This window comes from Papilio polytes, unplaced genomic scaffold (genome assembly GCF_000836215.1).
Source record: "Papilio polytes unplaced genomic scaffold, Ppol_1.0 DF824102.1, whole genome shotgun sequence".
NCBI classification, from domain to species: Eukaryota; Metazoa; Arthropoda; class Insecta; order Lepidoptera; family Papilionidae; genus Papilio; species Papilio polytes.
In genome coordinates, this window is record NW_013525102.1 from 3,145,085 (window position 1) to 3,166,464 (window position 21,380).

A 21,380-nucleotide genomic window follows, 5' to 3' on the forward strand; every position below is an offset into this window, starting at 1 on the left:
ATCTACACCAGTGTTAAAGTTAAGAGAATTCAGCAGCAGATATATATATGGAGATAAAAATAAAAAAACAGCAGAATAAGGCAGAAGCCATTTATTATAAAAACAAACACTTGTCATATCACTTTGGTGAGCAGCACTTAAATCTATTTATTAATTTTATTATATAATTTGGTTCTAGCTCTTGTTACGAAAGGCTTACTATGATCCACTCATCACACTATAGTGCAAGTAACAAATAATTAGAGGCATTTTGTTTCACTTTATTTGATCTCTTTATAGATACCTAAACTATTGAACTTTTAATATGTAATTTTTGGTTTTTCTTTGACTTTGTAGATTTTTATGGAAACCAGTTTTATTAACTGTTAATAGTATTATGTATAACACGGGACTCGTTATGAATAATGATGCACTATTGTGTTGGCTGTAAGTTTCTATAACTTCGAACATTTTTTTCTAGCTAGACATAAACAGTTGCTATTATAATTTGTATCCGTATATAAGTTCCAATATGTACGTCTAATATTGACAAAAGCTTTATATCAAATAATTTAACAAACAACGTAAAATCTGATAGATAACCGCGCGCTTTAGTCTTTAGTCCAAAAAGTTACTGAAAAGCATTTGACGGAGCAAAGATTTAATAGTTTCCAACGGAATATATCCTAACTGGAATATGCATACTCGTAATCTCCAAAATTTAATCGGTATATTATATTTTAACTTAATAAATCAATAGTAAGCGTTATAATTCAAAATCTATTTCCTTTTAATATATCAGTAATTTTAATGACAACATATTTACTTTAACATTTTAAGTAGTTTTTTTCAAAAAAAATACATGCAGCGTCAGACCTAACACTACGTAAACTTAACATTGGTCAAATTCAAAATCAAGCAAAGCCGTTAAATTCTATCTAAAAAGTCTGGTTATCTTCTGATAAATGAACACTGCACGATAATATCACTTACAGCATTAGACTTGCCCTTTTGTCTTCACCTTTTCATTCCCTTGTTCAGTTATGTTTTGAAGAATCCCCCTTTAATCCAGAACTTTTTAAACTACCTAATGGTAATAATTAACTATGTGCTTTATGAGAACGTTTTAGTATTTTAAATTTCTGTATACATAAAATATTCCATACTTTTCTACAAAAACAATTGGTGAGATCTGAGCTTTTATATTTCTATGCAAGAAAAGTCTGAGATCCTAGCAAACGCAACTAAATAATACTACAATTGCTTTGTGATTTTTCGTAATTTTTTTATAGTAACCATCTTAGTTATTTACTAGTAATACTATTTGCCCAACCCTCCATTAAATCCATCCATATATCCGATAGTAATAAGTATTTAATTATATTGAATAACGATTATAACCAAACTATTATTAATTTAACAGACAACCGCCGTGGGTATTATGTCTATTTTCAATGATATAAAATATCTACATATGTCCTTTATATTTATATATATTTAGAATAAAATGCACATTAAGCGTTTTTTAGTATGACCCTAGTTATTTGAAAATTCCATTTTGTTTATATATAGCAAAATAGAATCAATAAGTAGAAAATAATTTAAACCACACAGATCACAGATGATACCAGATCCAAATTCTCAGAATCGTAATTCTGTTCGAAAATATTTATTATATATTCATAATAAACATTTTGTACTTTACTAAAATTACATTAAGGTTGTTTCAACCTTAACTAATAAGAACCCCTCAAATGGACGTCATGAAAAGTGTTAACTTTCCTAAATTAGGCAATAATGACTTACATATTTCTAAACTACCCTGAAAGGGTAAATTTCGGCGGAATTAAAGCCATAAATATCTTACATTGGTCACTATTCAATTGACTTGTGATCTACAACTGCGTCCTTACCTTGCAAGAGGTCACTCATTTGGGGTTTCACTTTAGTTGGAGGAAATTTAGTAAGACAAAAATCTGCAAAGAGACAGAAAAGTTTACAAAGCAAAGGACATAGCAAGGCTTGATGTATGACTGCCGCAGTGCGATACCACGGCCCGTCAAAAGGATCCAATATGGCCGGACACAGCATGTGGTTCAAGTTCACTTGAGCTGGCTGCAAGTAAAATGTCATAAAATTAGTTTTTCACTTCATCTATATAATAAAAATATATCTGAATTTGTTATACTAGCTTTCCCCCGCGACTTCGTCCGCGTAGAATTAGAGAAGAATGAGTAGCCTATGTGTTCTAACAGACTATCCCATACATCTTTATCAAATTTTATCAAAATCCATTTAACACTTTAGGCTACAAACTCTAACAAACATCCATCCATCTATATTTTCGCATTTAACATGTTAGTATTAAGTATGATTGCTTAATATTTGTGGTGGCAAGCTATAGGTGCCCCAGCCCCACCTTGTTAATGTAATAAACATAATGCACATCTATTTATGCATTATATCAGGTATGAATATATATTAATACTTACAATGGCAATCACTTGTAGAATGATAAAATGGTAAAGCAGATTCAAGGCATAGCTGAAGATACACCAATTGAAGTCCCAAAATGGCTCTATATTATACACACCTTAAACAGATATATTTGATTAAATGTAATTAGCGAATTATTGGCATATTTCATTTATAACACAACCATATATAAAGCAAAATTTACTTTAAACATCAATTGTAGTATAATTAACAAGTACTGATAAAAGGATAGGTAATTTACTAAGCTAAGAAAAACATATTGCATCTGGTTTGTTTATATTCCAGATTGCAATCAAAAGAACTAAAAAAGTTAAGCATACCTCCAATTCTCAGTAAATAATATGGTATAACAAACATCATTCCATGTTGTATCCAATATAAGGCGGCTTCAGCGAAAATCTAAAAAGTTAACCTAGAATATTATAACCTTAGGCAGAATTGAACATACTCTAATTTATGTAATGGATGCATACCGTTCTTGAGGCTGTTTCAGGAAACAGGAATGCTAGTAATGGTCCATTTAATAAATTCAAATGTATACGAAACATGGCTGTTACCGTGTTACTGGGTGGTGCTGTCAGCAAATAGATCTGAAACAAACAATGCTTATACAATAGTCATTTGTGCATAAGAAACAGCTTTCACTGAAAAACATACAGACAAATCGAGTACCTCCTTCTTTTGGGAAGTTGGTCAAAAAACTATGATACAGATATTATAAAGAGGAAAGATTTGTATTTTTGTATATATTGACATAACTCAAAAAGTATTGGGCCAATTTTAAAAACTCTTCCAATGCTAACAGTGAAGAAATTTAATTTAAAAAGCAAAAGAGAAGTTATCTGTGAGTAGCATAGGTTCTCTTTGTTTTTCATTATTTTTTAGTTTAACATGGGTGAAGTTGCGGGCAACGGCTAGTATTTACTAATTATCTTGAATGCAGACCCAAATTACCCAAGCAAGGTAATAAGTAATGAAAGTTGATCTAATTATTTAACCTTCCTTCATCACCTTACATTGAATATTGTGTAAAGTATATTAAAACAAGTTGTTGCTTGAAATAGAGAAAATACCGAAAACTCATGTATATAATATTCAAGAAAACTCACCTGCATCAATGTAGTAACATGACAAGGGTTTAATAAATATATGACGGTTTTAGAAGCAAACTTGAACCCAATTTCCATGCCCCATAGCAAAGATAATAGGATTACCAACAGACGTTTACCTCCTCGGTCATATTTTAAATAATGTTTTTTATCTGTTATTTGTAACTTGGGATAGATTTTAAGCTAAAACAGTTCAAAAAGATTTAAAAATATTGTAGGTAACGTATTGAATTGCAATAAATATTCGACATAAATCTATTCAACTTTTAATTACATTATGTTTGTTGGTAGATAAGAGTAATTCAATTAGGACTAGACTTTACATTTTCCTTATAATAGCAATAAATACTTACTAATGTGTAGATGCATATTGTTGATACTAAAACAGTTTCAATTATTTGTCTTTTAGTTGATAAAAAATAGGCACATTCGGGACCTACATTTCTAGGCACAGCCTTATTTGCACCACTATATGCCCACTCAAACATATTGATTGTATTTAATTAATGTTATACTTTATTTTTATTATTCATTGTTTTTAACGTATGGACACAATTTTTTTTTTATTTAATATGATCACATAACATATGTATTTCACATTTCCCCTTCTCACTTTTGACAAGCGCTTTGGTTGCAAAATGCTCTTAAAGATTTACGAAAGAATATGACAGCATCATAGACATATAGTGCTACAAGACTCTTGTGGCACCTTTTTGACATTGACAGGATGGCTCCTCTGAGCATTTAGGGCTACCAGCAAGGTAATATTTCTGCATTAAAGGGAAAGTCTTTCCTTTTGAAAACGCAAATTGTAAAGTAAGTATTTGTACCTTACAATGTAACTAGGAAATGCCCCAGACTTCGTTTGTCCGTTAGAAGGCTCTATAGTTAAAGAATCTTTGTAGCAAACTTTTAGCAATGCACTCTCTTGTGACAATTAGGGAAGGAATAGTCTTAACATAATAGAAATAGTCTTACTTAGCGCTCCTCAACAGAATAATAGAAATCTTAATCATTGTTGTTTATAATCAACGCACAGTACAACTGTGTGGTTAATTTTTGATACATCAATGAGTACACACAGTAATTTCTTTAATACGTAAGTAAACATGAAATTAACGTCAAGAAGGCCATACTTCCAGGTGCACAAAAAACATTATAAAAATAAACTTTCAGCAAAATATTTTTAAGTCAATTAATATTTAACATTTTTTTTAAATTACAAATCTTAAATATGCGTCTTGAGGGTTAGGGAAATTCTTGATTAACAAATGGTAACAAAGTCTGATTGCAACAGATCCAAGATGATTCACATTTTCAAATGTAATAACTTAAAAAAAGTCTCTTGCAATACTTTTAAACGCTTTATTTCATGGAATAACAATAAAAAGCCACACAAAATGCGTAAAGTAATGACGCGAAGTGAACTGACCAGCTATGTCATTATTCATCATCACCAGCTCCACTATACGTCCCCACCGAGGGGCTCAGAGCCTACCACCCTAATATTACCCTTCACACATATGTGCAGGTTGCATCATGATGTTTTCCTTCACCGTAAGAACGTCGGGTAAATTATGTACATATGAAAATTCGAAAAATCGAAAACAACATTGGTACATGGCGGGATTCGAACCCAAGACCTGTAGATTACGAGTCAAGTGTTTAAACCACTGAGCCACCGATGCCCTTTATTACCCTGACATTAAATGTCATTTCTCATTGCCCGGTGCCAAAAGAATCATGTATATCCATAATCCACATTTTTAGGATCGGCTGACAGTGGCGCTGTTATCGCGGTTTTGTGTCCTATGCCGGGTTTCTAAAGTTGCAATTTATTTTATCATTACTATGTGATTCATTTTTTGTAATTTAAACGGGTTTTAATTGAGGAATAGTGCAAAGTTAGTTATAGTTAGTAAGAATTGTTGAACCGTTTCAGGGTCGCTTCGACATGCACACCCTAACGTGTGTCGCCTGCATTACATACGATAATAATAATGACATACATTACAAAACACCTTTATCTTGAGCTTTACAGCTATCGAGCTGGATGAGATACATTGGTTTCACCATAAAATGAAAATCGGATTCCCTGGAGCCCTAGGGTATGAATAAATGTGAAATATACATATAAACTTCTTCGTATATTAATAGCTGACCTCCCCCTCCCCGCCCCACATCAACAACTGCTGACGTCTATGGCAGGACATCAGGACAGCCCGCTTTATTTTCCCGCTTATCTTCTAAGTAATGTCAGTTAACGTGTGACGTTATGTGGGCAATAGCTTCTACGCACAAGTGATAAATTATCTAATAACTGACCAATAGCATCTGGAGATGAAGAGACACTCTTAAGTCTGAAGTCGCACTCGAGGGTAGCCACTGAGGAGATTCTAGTGAGTCGAGTCTCATACAACCCTTTTTTTCCTCATATCTTTTGAAGAGTCCCCCCTGATACCAACAAAAGCCAACGGACTATAGATGACGGTGTCTAATTAGTCTAAAAATATAAGGTCGTTCTAGCCTCAGCGCGGCGCAGGCAATTCGGCACTGCACCCTCAGATAAATTATATGAATGCTTTTATTTTAAAATAAAAATTGTCCAACTTTTTAAGTCGTTTATTTGTATGAATTTACTTAAAGTAACTATAAACTATAAATTTATCTACAATGGCAGTGCTTACAACAATATTTAAATTATGTAGGTCGATTTTATTGCCCAAATTTTGCTTAAACAATAACATATGCAATTATGTAGTAATTCTAGTTCAGCTCCATACATCTAATTTGACATTAAAGATACTTTTATAAATGCAGTTTAAATAAAGCGGAATCAAAATCAGCTTCACCCAGAATTCTATAATGTGAAATTTTTTAAGTATGACTAGCGAAATGAACAAACTTAACTAAAGTTTAAGGGGATTTAATGTAACTAGGTGTTTTTTCATCAAATCTTCGACATACAGAATGATCTCAATAAAAGCAAAAACAATTTCAAGCAATAAAATAATCATGTAAAAATCACGAAGATAAAATATGTCTAATAATTAAATACTCTAAATCTTAATGTAGGTATAAGTATGTGAATCCTAACTTTATTTTGCTTTGGTTGCCTATTCGCGTTGATAACATGAAGAAATACAAGGAACCGCTAATCGTACATCAACTAACATGAATTGCGCGCTTACGGTATAAAGTTCATTTATAAAATATAGTAAAGTATATTAATATATCTATGCTTTGCGTTCGACTCATTTTTACATACTTGGACTTTTGGTTGTTTTTTATTTATTTATTATTTTCTGATGTCGTTAACACTACTTACTACACGGTGTTTTTTATGCAAACGGAGCACCGCGAGACGCGCTCAAGTAATCGTCCAGATTTAAGTGTGTCACGTTCAGGTTTAGCAAACTGTTTATTGTCTTCAATAATCGTGAGCCAGAAGCTAAGTTTGTTGGCAAAGTGATGGCAAGTGCCACCTTCTCCGTTGCATTCGATGAACGGCGTTGAGCGGAAGTCTTCGAGGCATGACCCGGGGCTGGCCAATGCTTGGCCGCCACCTTGACCACCCGCTCCCGTGTGCTAAAAAAAAACATGTAACTAAATATCTGTACGTTTTGAAGTATGCGTAACATCGAAATCGTATGCAGAATCAAAACAAGGAAATTTTCCTAAAATAATAAACGCAGAGCAATCAGTCTGGCTTCTTGGTTTTTTTAAATAAGTTAATTAATAATAGTTGTATAAATTGTAAAAATTATTTAAATGCCGCGAAAACTCACCATAACAAAGCTGTAACCGATCCATAGCTCTCGCCAACCCGCCGGGCAGCTCGGGATGTCCAGTGTTTGACTGTGTACTGCTATTACATTTGCTGGTACTTCGCAAACCACACATCTTGATATATATCGCATTATTTCATTGCCTTCAACTGGCATCATTGGAATTGGTTGGCCAGTGGACAGCCAGTAGCTTCGGTCGTTCCGACTAGCATAATTACAAACATCATTAAGGTCGCAAAATAGGAAAGGCATTGTACTGAATTTTCGTACACAGGAGCCAGCGTAACCCAAATCTTGGTTGTGGGCTTTTTCATTGCCGTCTACGTAAAGTAAAGAGTAACCGTCCCATAACTTAACGTGGCCTGCTTCACACTGAGGAACTGCGTCACTCTGACTGTGCCTAACTAAAAGAATACCCGTCAAATAATCAGTTGTAACACATGGAGCTCCTGGAGTTCCGGGTATACCAGGGACACCGGTACGTCCAATTTCACCTCTTTCACCTTGGAAACCCTGAATACCTTGTGGCCCGATAAGACCTGGAGGACCTTGAGGACCTGGATAACCACGATCACCTTTCATTCCTGGACTGCCGTCTAAGCCTGGAGCACCTGGTGATCCAGGATTGCCTGGCAGACCGTCGAAACCAGGAGGACCTCGAGGTCCACTTATACCCTTTTCGCCTAAAATAAACTCTGCATCTTCGCCTTTGTCGCCCTTTTCACCAACCAAACCAATCAAACCCGGCGCACCAGGGAATCCTATATCACCTTTTTCCCCTTGCAAACCGATTGCGCCCGTTTCTCCGTGGCGGCCATCAAAACCACGCTCCCCTTTAGCACCTTTCTCGCCCATCAATCCAGGTATACCAGGTGTTCCTTGATCACCCTTTTGACCTGGTAGGCCAAATCCGGTTGCTCCTTTGTCTCCTTTCTCTCCTTTTGGACCATCCAGTCCAGGTAATCCAGGTAAACCAACAGCACCATCAAATCCTGGTGGTCCAGAAAGACCTTCGCGGCCTTGATCTCCTTTCTCTCCCCTTTGTCCTGGTGGAGCAGAAAGACCTGGTGGACCCATTTCACCTGGAAGACCAGGAAATCCTATTTCTCCTTTCTCGCCGGGAGCACCTAGTTGACCAGGGCGTCCATGTTTGCCAGGTATTCCAGGTAATCCCTTTTCTCCTTTGATCGTTATTCCAGGAATACCAGATGGACCAATGGGACCTCTTTCTCCTGCAATAAAAAGTTTTCAGGTAAGATTCTTATTTATTAAGGTAAGCTTAGAAGGCTAAGAGAAATAGTAACAAATATATAGTGATCTATTAAAAAAAAGTATTGAGTGGTTATTGCGTGAAAGGTTTGTTTATTGTTCATCCATCATTGTTTACTTAATCTACATATTATTTTTTAAGTATACATCTGGTAACTAATTGAATCAGCTAATTTGATCTTCGTGATATGGATAAAAGTAATACATATTTAAACATAACTAAACTATCGTATTTCTTACTCATCACCTACACAAAAAGTCTTCATCTATACCAATATTTTAAAGTACAAATAATTGTAATTTTGTATGTATTGAAATGACTGAAATCTACTGGGCCAACATTCAAAAAATAATAAAAATAAATATAAATAAGTAAAAATCTACCTTGTCACTGAGAAACGTATCCTTGTCTTTACTATTTTTTATTAGTTTTGCGCGGACGAAATTGCGAGTAATAGCTAGTAAAAATAAAATAAGAAACATTGCCGCATTTGAAACCACTGACAAGTAAACTTTTATCGGACAGATTTGTTAAATAGGATTGAATATATACAAATTAAATTTACCTCTTTCTCCAGTAAATCCTATTCTTCCTATCTCTCCCTTTTGTCCCATAAATCCTCGATCTCCCTTTTCTCCCTGTAAACCTTGCTCTCCATCTCTGCCGGCATCTCCTTTCTCTCCCCTAAAGCCAGGATTTCCTTGAGGTCCAGTGTCTCCCTTATCTCCCTTAATGTCAATTGATATTCCGGGTAGACCCTGATCTCCTTTTAACCCCGTATCACCTTTAAGTCCTGGTGGACCAACTGGGCCTATACGACCTGGTTCTCCTTTTATACCGCCTAATCCATCGCGTCCTGGGTAACCCCTGTCACCTTTATCACCCTTTTCACCTAGTGGCCCTTGTAATCCAGGCTCACCAGCTTTTCCAGGCATTCCATCAATACCTGGTATACCTGGCAAGCCAGGTTCACCTCCTATGCCTCTTTCGCCTTTCTGGCCACGTATACCAGGATATCCACGATCCCCTTTAGACCCTGGCATTCCAGGGAAACCATTGAATCCTCGAGGTCCCGTATTACCCTTCTCTCCAGGCGGCCCTTGTTGACCGTAACCAGGTAAACCATTGTTTCCTTTATCTCCTTTTTCACCTGGCATTCCTGGAACCCCGTCTAACCCTCTCAAACCAGGTAAACCTGGTTCTCCTTTGTTACCTTTGTCTGCTGCTAAACCTGGTTCTCCTTTAAGCCCAGGAAATCCAGGAATACCCAAATCACCCTTGTCTCCAGGTACACCTGGTCGTCCTGGCGTTCCAATTGATCCGACGTAACCTTGGTCTCCCTTTAGACCAGGAGCACCTGTAGGTCCAATAGGTCCGACAAGTCCTGGCAGTCCAGGTAATCCCGTAAAGCCTATTTCTCCCTTATCTCCTTTATCCCCTGGCATACCATCTACCCCCGTTGCACCTCTGGGACCTGGACGACCACGAGCTCCAGGGAAACCTTTAGGACCATCAGGTCCCTGCAATCCTGGTTCTCCTTTTTTGCCAGGCAAGCCTATAACTCCTGTTTTGCCTGGAACGCCAGGAAATCCTTGCTGTCCTTTGGGACCTTCTCTTCCAGGTGTACCTGGAAGTCCCGGTACTCCAGGGGGACCAATAGGGCCATCATCACCTTTTTGTCCCGGGAGTCCTATGATTCCGTGCCTTCCAGGTAATCCTATATCTCCTTTTTCACCTGGCAAGCCGATTGCTCCAGGCGGTCCGTCTTTGCCTGGTAATCCAATAATTCCTCTAGGTCCCTGATCTCCCTTTTCTCCGGTCAAGCCTGCAGGTCCAGGAGGTCCAGGCATGGAAGGACCAATTTCACCTTTATCTCCTTTAAATCCAGGAATACCGGGAAATCCCCTAAGACCGATCTCGCCAGGTGTTCCGGGGAAACCCATACTTCCCATATCACCTTTTTCACCTCTTGGCCCAGGAAGCCCACGAGGTCCAACAGGACCCGGCCTACCATCTAAGCCCATATCACCTTTATCTCCAGGACGACCGGAGAAACCTTTATCGCCCTTTTCACCTGCGTCACCTGTAAAATTAAAAAAAAAACGTTAGTTATGGAATTTAAAAACCTTATTGAGTTTAATAGAATTTCAGGTAACAATGTGAATCGAATGCATATAACTGTCTAATCTTAATTCTTACCAATGTTAAAAACTAAAATTATTTGTTACCACTATATATGTAGGTATACTCGTACTAATGTTATAAAGAGGAATGATTTGTACTATTGTATGTATTGAAAGAACTCAAAAACTACTGGGCCGATTTTAAAAAATCTTTCACCATTAGAAAGGAAATTTATCTGTTACATAGGCTATATTTTATTATTACAAATATTGAGGAACGATTAAGGGGCTGTGTTAGGGACAATTTGCGTTTTTTGGGGGGAAGAAGTAGGCGCGGGCAAACAATGTGCGGGGTGCACCGCACGGTTAGATCGCGTGGGTCGAATCTCGTCGGTCTACGTCAGCCGTGTCCTTAACATCGAACGCCGCGAAGCGCCATTCAGACTCCGATTTAGATGATGTCGCGGAAAACAGCTATAGTTATATCATACTAACCGAACTGTCTTTTGAATTCCGTTATCTAAAAGTTCCGCAGTTATACCAATTAGCTGTTGCTTGTGAATTCGTCTGCGTGTAATTATGAATTTAAAAAAAAAATCGTCTATATTACTGACAGATAAAGTACTTTTTTAATGGTGAAAAAACTTTAAAATCGGCACAGTAATTTTTAAGTGAATAATATACATACAAAATACAAATCTTTCCTCTTCATAACATTAGTATAGATAAACAATATTATCTATACTAATGTTGCGAAACATGATGACAAATCATTCGTTGATAGTTTAAGAATGGCTTACGCATTGACAAAAACTTATTTTAAAATTCATTACAAATTTCATTAAATAGATATAATTCGAAAAAATATACTTTTACTAAAAAAAAATTAATAATTATATTCTATTCGCGTGGCGCTTTCTGTATTGTATTTTTTTTGTGACTGAATGGCCACTGTTTGCCTTGAAGAGGCATTTACAGATTCACCGGGCTTGAGGTGGCCGAGCGCAGATGGTGCTTAGCCTAAACCTCGTTTATGAGTAACTGAGCTCGAGGCCTCCCTCAGGAGCCTCGGCAGGAGCCGTTACTTCGTTATTATTACCGGATTGGGTCTGTATTGTAGGAAGTTCCATTTTATATATATCAGTGTTATATATACGTTCGTGCTTGATAAAAAGAGAGCGAGCTATTGGGCGGGCTATCGCCCTTTCCGTCACTCACTTGGTCAAATGCGGGACGCGGAGGGGGTTTCGCCGAAGCAACGAGTACAGGTCCGCTTCCGAAGACGCCCGCGGGCGGACTGACGCGAAATCCGAATGGATTTGGGAGCTCATTTTAATTAAATTCGATTAAAAATTAACTAATCAATGTATCGCAAAACGCTTCGGGTTAACAGAAGATAAAGTACTCGTATATCAAATAAACCAGTTCGAGGTGTTACTTTCGTTGTTGTATTACAGATATATAGTGATCTTTACAGAATTAGGCGCATTTTCAAAAAATAAATCTATCGAGAAAAGATGTCCAATCGTGATTCTGTTCCACGAGCCTCTAGTTAAAGGACTGAAGTTACACATACTAAAATGTCACGAATCAAATCTTTGTAGAAATCCTGTTCTATGCCTCCAAAGATGCGCAATTTGCCGTAACCGCCTCTTAATGGAACAACATATTTCTGGACCACGGCGTTAAAAATTCACAATGTATTGACTTTTCTCTTACGGTTTACGCTGCCTAAACCGTAGTAGATCTCAAAAAGTTGTACAGAAAAGTCCACGATGGCATATGTTAAACGGTTTTCTTACAATAACCGCTTTTCTGTTTACAAAATGAATTAAAAACCGCACGCTATTTGCGGAGTTCTTTTATTAGTTTAAATATTAATCTATATCCAAATAAAAGAGTTTGTTGTCAGGAGAATTTATTGTAAAGTCAAATTGTCCTTAACAGTATTTAAATTGGACTGATTGTTTAGAAGATATCGAAAACACAAACAATAAGGGTAACCGAAAAATTAGCTCACAAGCTACTGGGCTTAGAAATTTGGAATCTGACATCAGTAGATTTCTGTTATTACGTAGATTACTACTAAGTTAATACTTTAGGTTCAAAAAGGCGGCGAACATAAGTTTTGATCTTTTAAACTCCACGAAGACGTAGTCGCAGGCACCAGCTATGGTTAATAAAGTGTATAATAGTGAATTGTGTACTAGTGTATAATAATGATATTTTTTTTAATCAAAATGAGTAAATGCGTCACAACGCGATGCCTGAGTGTTGAGTATTGACACTTAGAAATGTCAGACTGGTAGACAAGCACTTTACTTAAACGAGCTGTCACCACAAACTTAGCGCTTTAAACTTAGCGGCAGGAAAACTCCGCGCGAAGTCAGTCAGTAACTAACACAACAGCAATCAGCAGAGCCTCCCTAAAGAGGAAACTAAGAGATTTGGTACTATTATAAATACTACTGGCTTTTGCAAGCGACTTAGCTCTTTTTTTCAAACTATTACCAAAAGTATTAACTTAGTAGTAATCTAGGAAATAACAGAAATCCACCGATGCAAGATTCCAAATTTCTAAGCCCGGCAGCTTTTAAGCCGATTTTTTGGTTACCCTTATTGTTTGTGTTCGCGATATCTTCTAACTATTAGTCCAATTTAAATACTGTTAAGGACTATTTGATTCTACATTAAATTTTCCTGATAACAAACGCATTTATTTGGATAAGGATTAATATTGTAACCAATAAAAGTACACCGCAAATAGCATGCGGTTCTGAATTCATTTTGTAAACAAAAAAGCGGTTATTGTAAGAAAACTGTTAAAAATAGACATATGCTGTCGGACTTTTCTGTAGAACTTTTTGAGGTCTACATTTCTTTTTTACATCATTTTTATATACCTCTAACGGTTTAGGCAGCGTGAGCCGAGAAAAGTTAAAGTTTAGTAATTTTTTAACGCCGGCGTCCAGAAACACGCTGTTTATTAACAGTTCCTAAACATTAGTAATAATAAAATATTATTTTGATGGTGAAAGAATTTTTAAAATCGGCCCAGTAGTTTTTGAGTTATTTCAATACATACAAAAATACAAATCTTTCCTCTTTGTAATATTAGTATAGATTAAGATAAATATTTGTAGTAGGATGTTTTGATTATAGTTAAGGTTTTTTTATTGCATTTACTTCTCACATATACGAGTACATATGTTTTCTTTATTTCTCTGTAATTTTGCATGCTATTCTATATAAATGTATAAAAGCTGCGACGCTTACAAACCACGTTACTGGTTTGGCGGGAATGACTTATGTAATCATAGTATAATTTTTTGGAAACAAACGAATTTAACAAAAGAAACCAAAGGTTGCTCTTAATATATCCGCGTGTATTAGTTACTTTCCAGTCAAAGTCCTATCAATATCGGTCCACCAGTCACATGTCAAGTATTTTTAATAATGTCTAGTAACTACCTTGTTTTAAGGATGATTTAATGAATAGATTACAATCAGTTCAGTTACCTGGTAATCCTTGAGGTCCTGGTGGCCCTTGCGCTCCTCTGTCGCCTTTGGTTAAATCTAATAGATTTGCCGGACACAATCCTGGTTCTCCTTTCTTTCCAAAGAGTCCAGGGAATCCTTTGTCACCTTTTTGACCCACATCACCAGGAGTTCCTTTTTCTCCTTTAACTGAAGCACCTTTGACACCAGGTACTCCAGGGGTGCCAGGAATTCCAGGAATACCGTCTGCTCCAGACGGTCCTATGAAACCTTGATCTCCCTTAAGCCCAGGCATGCCAATCTGTCCACGATCACCTTTAAAGCCATCGCTTCCTCTTTCGCCCTTTGGTCCTGGTGGGCCTCTCGGACCCTGTATTCCTTTTTCTCCAGGTGGCCCCTTTATCAAGCTTGATGGTATAATAGCATCGGCACCTTTGTCTCCAGGTGGACCCATTGGCCCCTCGTCACCGCGTTCGCCCTATTACACCAACATAAAATTAAAAAATAGTAATCATCCAGAAATTTCTTACAAGTACCCACGTATCTAAATTCATTATCTTCTTACGCATATTTTCCTTCATACAATCTTGTTCAAATTAATTGTATTGTTACATTCAATCTTGTTCTTTATTATTTTTATACTTATCATATCTCTATTCAATTGCCTACTCTAAATCGACGGAGGCGGAGACGCAGATTAAGAGGATATTTCCCTTTCTTATGCGGCTCCTCCACCCTCAAATCCACATTCCGTTTCCCTGCTTTCCGTCTTAAAAAATGGTGGAAAGCGAAAGGGACTAAAATTATGCCCCCGGCACGCACGATCATCAGAAGAAGAGCGTAAATGCCGAGTTCATTCTTCATGCCTTCTGTTTGGTCGTGGTATTGCACCGGGCGAACCGACCCATTCGTGCGAAGATTTTAGAGCGAGCTACTTATATCAATGTGACCCTTCTTGTAACAAATCCGTATTAACATATTTATCTTAGCCACAGATAATCACACTTCATCCAAATTTGGTAGCCCACCAATCAGATCCATAATATATGGACAAGTTTTACGACCGTCTTAGTGATATTACTTAAGCTAAAGTAATATTTTTGGACCACAATTTACAAATTTCTTTGAAATGTTGATAATATATAAAGTAATACGTACCGGAGCACCTGGTGAACCGGGTAATCCATTTAACCCGTCTGCACCACGTTCGCCCGATAAGCCCACTGTACCTGAAGGTCCTCTTTCACCTCTTTCGCCTGGTAATCCGTCCGCACCACGATCACCTTTTGGACCCTGACTGCCAGGCCAACATTCATTACAACGGCCTCCTATGTCACCTTTAGGTCCAGTACTCCCAGGTATACCATCAATGCCAGGAGTACCTTTATCTCCCTTCTCTCCCGGAGCACCCATTTCTCCTGGGCTTCCAGGTGTTCCCAATGTTGAATTTCCGGGTACACCACGTAATCCTGGATAACCACGTTCACCCTTTTGTCCTCTTTCTCCAGGTGTTCCGGGGCGACCACTCAAACCTTTTTCACCCTGGCAAAAAGTAAATGGCAAATTTAAATATAATTGCTATTTGCTTAAACTAAAAGAAACTTTAAAAAACATGTGTGGAACGTTTAATTCTTTTCAAAAACTTTCCTTTGTTGTCTGAGCTGAAATCAAAAACATCCTACCATTGAGAATCATTTAACTTTTAAACGTCCTCAAAGTGATTGCAGCTCAACTCAACTTGCGCATCAAGAAGAATTTACAGTTTTTATGTTTACATGCTAGTCGCTTTAATACGTGTAATTGTACTTGTAACCAAAAAATATTAATATATGTAAAATTATTGCTTACAGGGATCGAGACACCATCTTCGCCTTTAAATCCTCTTGGTCCTTGTGGCCCAACAGGCCCATCATAACCTCTAACACCAACTTCTCCTTGACGACCATCTAGACCAGGTTCTCCTTTTTCTCCCTTACGACCAGCAGGTCCTTCTATGCCTGGTGTTCCCGGTTCTCCTTGACCACCTGGAGATCCAATTGGACCTGGTTCTCCCCGTTCGCCAGGTCTGCCGTCTGTACCTTTCGGTCCCGGTGATCCTATATAACCTCTAGGTCCTATAGGACCTGGTGGGCCGCGGGACCCAGTGCGGCCACCAGGTAAACCCTGTACACCCTTAAGACCTCTTTGTCCTGGAAACCCATCCCTTCCAGGTTCTCCCTTCGCACCCGGCAGTCCATGTAAACCTGCAAGTCCATCATTTCCCCGGTCTCCCTTTTGTCCCATTGGTCCAGGAGCACCATACATACCATCTCTGCCCTGAAAGGTTTGATTATTTAATAAAGCAAATTTTACGAATTTACTATAAGTCACATATTTCCATTGTCCCGAACAGCTACTATATTACTCACACTGAAAATTACTTTTTTAAAGTTTTTCTTAAGAAAGAAAAATATTGCTTCTCCGTACACATCTATCCGCCCATCAATAGTCTAAGTAGCGTGGCATAACACCATTGTTAAAGCTGTCTATTTACTGTTTTATATGTATTTTATATTAAATTTGAATGTGTGTGAAGTAATTTTTAGGTCTGGGTTCGACTTATTGAGGAAATTGTGTAATACAACAGAAAGTAAAACTTACTATAGCTCCGGGATTTCCTCTAATGCCTTTCTCTCCTTTAATTCCCATTTGTCCTGATAAACCAGGTTCACCTACAGGACCAGTATCTCCCTTCTCGCCAAATTTTCCGGGTTCCCCCTTTTCTCCTTTTGGTCCCATATCACCTGGAATTCCTCTTAACGTGCTTTTATTATCACCGTCCCAAGGCAATACAATAGGAGGACAACTTGGCCCTTTGTCGCCTCTATCCCCCCTGTCTCCCTTGTCTCCTTGAATCGATTGACCCCTTGAACCTTTACTTCCTTTATCTCCTTTAAAGCCTTGAGGTCCCTAACAAAGGTAAAGTAACACATTTAATAAAACATTTTTAAATACACACTATGATAATATATGTATTCAAAAACACGCATATATTTTTTATTACTTATGCGCTCGACTTTCTCTGCGTGGAATTAAATAAAACTTAGTAAATAGCTTATGTAATCTTACAGACTACGTTAAACTTCATCGAGGTCTATTAAGCCATTTTGGAGATACATAGTAACAAACATCCATTCAAACTTACCTATTTAATATAGTAACTAGTAAGATTAGAAAGATAGTTAAGACAGTTTCAGGTATGATAAATATTAAGTATTTATAGTATGAAGAATGGGAAATTATTAAGCATGATAAAAAAACAGTTGATTCACGTAATTATGACCTACCATTGGTCCAGTATTTCCTTTTGGCCCTTGTAAACCGGAAGGTCCTGGTGGTCCGACAGGTCCTTGGCTACCTTGCATACCATCAGCTCCAGGTTCTCCTTTTTGTCCTTTGGGATATCGACCCATATGAGCTGCTTCTCCCTTGTCTCCTTTATCTCCCTTAAATCCTGCTATACCACGGGGCCCTTGTATACCCTTGGGCCCTGGTTCTCCGGGTTCACCCTAATTTTAAATCATAGTAAAGATATTGTATTTGTGATGTATTTCATATTAGTTATGAAAAAACTTAAGGACTTACATCTGTTCCATTACAGCCATCTCTTCCTGGTATACCAGGGATTCCAGTTTCACCTTGTGGTCCTGGCGGTCCGGTGAGACCAATAAAACCTTGAGCTCCTGGTTTACCCCTATCACCTTTTGGGCCTCGAGGACCCTGAGGACCTAACTGGCCTTTTTGTCCCTTTGGTCCTTGCGGGCCTTCAGCGCCCTCGTGACCAGGTAGACCTATTATACCTGGTGGACCTGGTGCACCCGGAAAACCCTAAAAGAAATATTAAGACATTAACAAGGGAATATTACAAGTAAAACTATAAAAAGGCATAAAATAGAAAGGTTAACTTCCATGCTAACACATAAAAAGTAGTACCTGCCTAGACAGTATAGTTACTATATTTATGATTTTTTTAATATAATGTAACGTTAATGATAATATATAACGTTAAGCTTATAATATGACAAACATGTCACTTACTCTCGATCCTTTTTCAGCGAAACACTTTGGTACACAGCAACCGGGAGCCGTACAATTGCGGTCGACAGCGGTAGTGCGCTGCCGCGTTACGGGGTCGTACACTGCGAAGTTAAGGCCGGGACTGGGCGGAGGGCGCGGCGCGGGAACGTCGGGCCGCCCTGACAGTCCGTAATATCTTGTGGGCGCAGAAAGTTCAGGGCGCTGGTCATTGCGTGGATCATTGCGCGCACCGTACCAATCCGTCGGTGAGGGTGGCGGCGGTGGGTTTCGCTCACCGTACCAATCCGTCGGCGAGGGAGGCGGTGGTGGGTTTCGCTCACCGTACAAGTCGGTCGGCGGCCAACGGCTTGCATTTATATCGTTAACGTCCATCCAACCATCATCTTGCTGCAAGAAAACATGTATTCTGAATCACTAGATAGTATAAAATAAACTAGTTTCCCTCTGTATGTCTGCCTCTTTGTATGCTTATATCCTTAAAATTACGCAACGAATTTTGATGTAATTTGCAACAAAATCCTTGGTTTTCATAATGCTTTATAACGTTTAGCTTTAGATACACATTTTTGTAAAAGTTTTTTGCAAGTTGGCTGAAAGATTTAATTGTTTGTTATTACACTTGTTACCTACATGGTTTGTGTGCTTTGTACTTAGTAAAAAAAGACTACATAGGTACCTATCCCTGTATATCTCGTCGTGTTTCACTGCCGAAATACTTGCTTTGTTTGTCGTTGACCATTTTGTTGTCGGAACATAATAATGTAGGTAATAATATTTATCGACAGTAGAAACTACAGACAAACGTAACGACATTTCAAACCCTTGTCGCGACAAAAGTCCAAGTTGCCGTGATAGCCTATCTTCATTAGTTGGCATCAAACGATGATTATTTGAGATCTTTATGTGTACCTAATAGAACCTAATAGAACTCATCGCACATAATATTATTTATGCGCAATTCGCAGAAATCTATTGTACAATATTGTTAGGTATGACAAGCAAAATATGATATGCCACATATCTCTACATTTGCGATTTACTTGTAAGATGACACCGTAGTTTCGTAACGTACAAGTAATACTTTGCTTTTTGTCTTTTAGTTGTTAAGTATCTACTAATAAGTGATGCAAAAATTATAAGTGGTGGTTTTGGTATATTTTTTTAAAAATGTTTCCTAATATTGGTTTTTATATTTATAAAAGAAATCACTGGATTACAGTACTAATAGGTATCTACAATTTTAACGTCTTGAACCGAAATAACTATACTGGGAATTGGACAAAATTATCATTTATTTTGAGGTTATCAGGCGTATCTAAATTTATTGAACCACAATGTTAATCAAGTCATCGTTTATTATTTAAAATATCATTATTAAAGTTGGACTTCACAAAAAGATAATGATTGCAATGATATAAGTTTTATTTATTTTTATATGATTAAACTAACGTTAAAAAATCTACTTCCTTTTACTAAATTTACTAATTTGGCGAGCGCCATTCTTTAGGGTAGTTTGCCTTTAAGTGATAACTAAAATAACATTAAAACTTAAAAACTTATACTTAAAATCTATTAAATAACATTAAAAAAATGTTATTTCATAGATTGTTCTACGTTTTTATTAATATTCGATATGTTTTCATAAACATTTTCACTATCTTAAAATTGCCATGTATAAATCTTGATATTTTACCTGCAACATCGGATAGAAATGTACAAGCAAGTAAAAAATTACATATTATAGAATAAATAATACTTATTAATATAAATTAAAGCGTCAACAACATTCTGATAGAAACATAGATGAAAAATAATGTTATCCAAATGTACAAAATACTGAAGTAAAACTTTATTTCGTCGTTGTAATATTATCGTTTGGTTTTCAACATGTCCAGGTCCAAAGGTCCAAAAGGTGCAGGTTTTTTTGGAAATTTCCACTTAAATACTGCCCCGTTTTTATTGAGCATAAAAATTATTCTCCAATTCTGGCAGTAAAAAAAATAAAAGAGCTTTCGTTAAGTTGTTAATTGTCCTAAATAATCTTTCTAAAAAGAAAATGACTTTTAAAAAATAAATGAAAATGCATATCAAGAATTTAAACATTAAATAGACGTGACAGAATGAACTTTCTTTATAATTAAATTTAAAAAATATATATTTGAGAGGTCGGCGCGCAGTTTGCGCAATGTGGGGGCACTGCATCCGATGATAAACTTTGTCGGTGTCCACATCGCGCTAACAAATAATTTACATATAAGAAATAATATCGTACCAAGAGAACAAAAGGACTCGATAGAGTAAAATATACAATTTTCCTCTTTGCAAAACCAAAAGTTAAATTTAAAAAAGACATACAGACAAATTAAAAATCTTCTCCTTCTGGAAGTTGGTTAAAAAGCTCATTCATTCAAAATTTCACTTATCTTTAACTCGTTTAATTTTAGTGTCCATCAACGTCTTGATATAGTTAGTTCGCGTTTTGAAGAAATTCCAAAAGAAAGAAATCAAGAGAACCGGCGAGTCGGGGCGCGCCCGCGTCGCTCGCCATTCGCCGATACCGCGCAGTTTTTGCTTATTATTGACTTAATTTCAGAATGATTTTAGTCTAGATTAGAAAAAAATAAATGTGACTCACCGTTATTACTCCCGTTAAGGGCGCCAATACAGCTACCAACCTGATAGAAAGGTATGAAAATCAGGCCACTCGATTGTGAATTTTCAGATAATTATTAAAATATAAATCTAGTATTTATATACCATATAATAAATAACTATAAATACACGCATTACTATTTATTCTTGTGTGTCCACAATAATATAAAAGAAAAATGTTTATAATTAAAAGAAAAGAAATAAATTAATTAAAGTGCAAAATCTTACCAAAGTACGTGGAGCGCCATGGCACGGAGCGCGCTGCGCGTATGTCCCGTGCGCGCGCGCCGTTTGTGCCGGGATACTAAGGAGCGAGAAGCGGCCAGCGACGGCCTGCGCGCCCCGCCCCGCCCGCCGCATGCCGCCCCGCGCCAACCCGCGCTGCCCC

General features: G+C 37.2%; 2 protein-coding genes across 2 annotated transcripts; both read right to left on the bottom strand.

The window, feature by feature from the left end:
* Positions 1-76: 76 nt before the first annotated feature.
* On the bottom strand, positions 77-4,251 carry LOC106099642 (transmembrane protein 164). The gene is made up of 6 exons (XM_013278241.1): positions 3,938-4,251; positions 3,585-3,767; positions 2,949-3,065; positions 2,796-2,874; positions 2,472-2,572; positions 77-2,094 (listed from the first exon to the last, which is right to left on the bottom strand). Exons 1-6 carry the CDS (start codon positions 4,070-4,072, stop codon positions 1,855-1,857), a joined length of 855 nt encoding a protein of 284 aa, XP_013133695.1. The 5' UTR covers positions 4,073-4,251; the 3' UTR covers positions 77-1,854.
* A 1,940-nt stretch (positions 4,252-6,191) lies between these two features.
* Positions 6,192-21,328, bottom strand: LOC106099574 (collagen alpha-1(IV) chain). Its single transcript, XM_013278140.1, has 12 exons — positions 21,221-21,328; positions 20,976-21,015; positions 18,341-18,727; positions 17,888-18,130; positions 17,590-17,811; positions 16,904-17,212; positions 16,112-16,579; positions 15,422-15,805; positions 14,285-14,741; positions 9,208-10,725; positions 7,373-8,604; positions 6,192-7,172 (listed from the first exon to the last, which is right to left on the bottom strand). The coding sequence occupies exons 1-12, from the start codon at positions 21,238-21,240 to the stop codon at positions 6,912-6,914; spliced, it is 5,541 nt and encodes a 1,846-aa protein (XP_013133594.1). The 5' UTR covers positions 21,241-21,328; the 3' UTR covers positions 6,192-6,911.
* Positions 21,329-21,380: the final 52 nt, after the last annotated feature.

What these genes read in the sequence shown, in the direction of transcription:
- LOC106099642 (XM_013278241.1), bottom strand. Translation starts at nt 4,072, where the DNA reads ATGTTTGAGTGGGCATATAGTGGTGCAAATAAGGCTGTGCCTAGAAAT. An exon ending in CTGAAACAGCCTCAAGAACG is followed by an intron (nt 2,875 to 2,948) that starts GTATGCATCCAT and finishes TTAACTTTTTAG; the next exon opens with ATTTTCGCTGAAGCCGCCTT. An exon ending in TTCTACAAGTGATTGCCATT is followed by an intron (nt 2,095 to 2,471) that starts GTAAGTATTAAT and finishes TTTTACTTGCAG; the next exon opens with CCAGCTCAAGTGAACTTGAA.
- LOC106099574 (XM_013278140.1), bottom strand. Translation starts at nt 21,240, where the DNA reads ATGGCGCTCCACGTACTTTG. An exon ending in GAGGAAATCCCGGAGCTATA is followed by an intron (nt 16,580 to 16,903) that starts GTAAGTTTTACT and finishes CAAACCTTTCAG; the next exon opens with GGCAGAGATGGTATGTATGG. An exon ending in AGGATTTACTGGAGAAAGAG is followed by an intron (nt 8,605 to 9,207) that starts GTAAATTTAATT and finishes TTTTTATTGCAG; the next exon opens with GAGAAAGAGGTCCCATTGGT.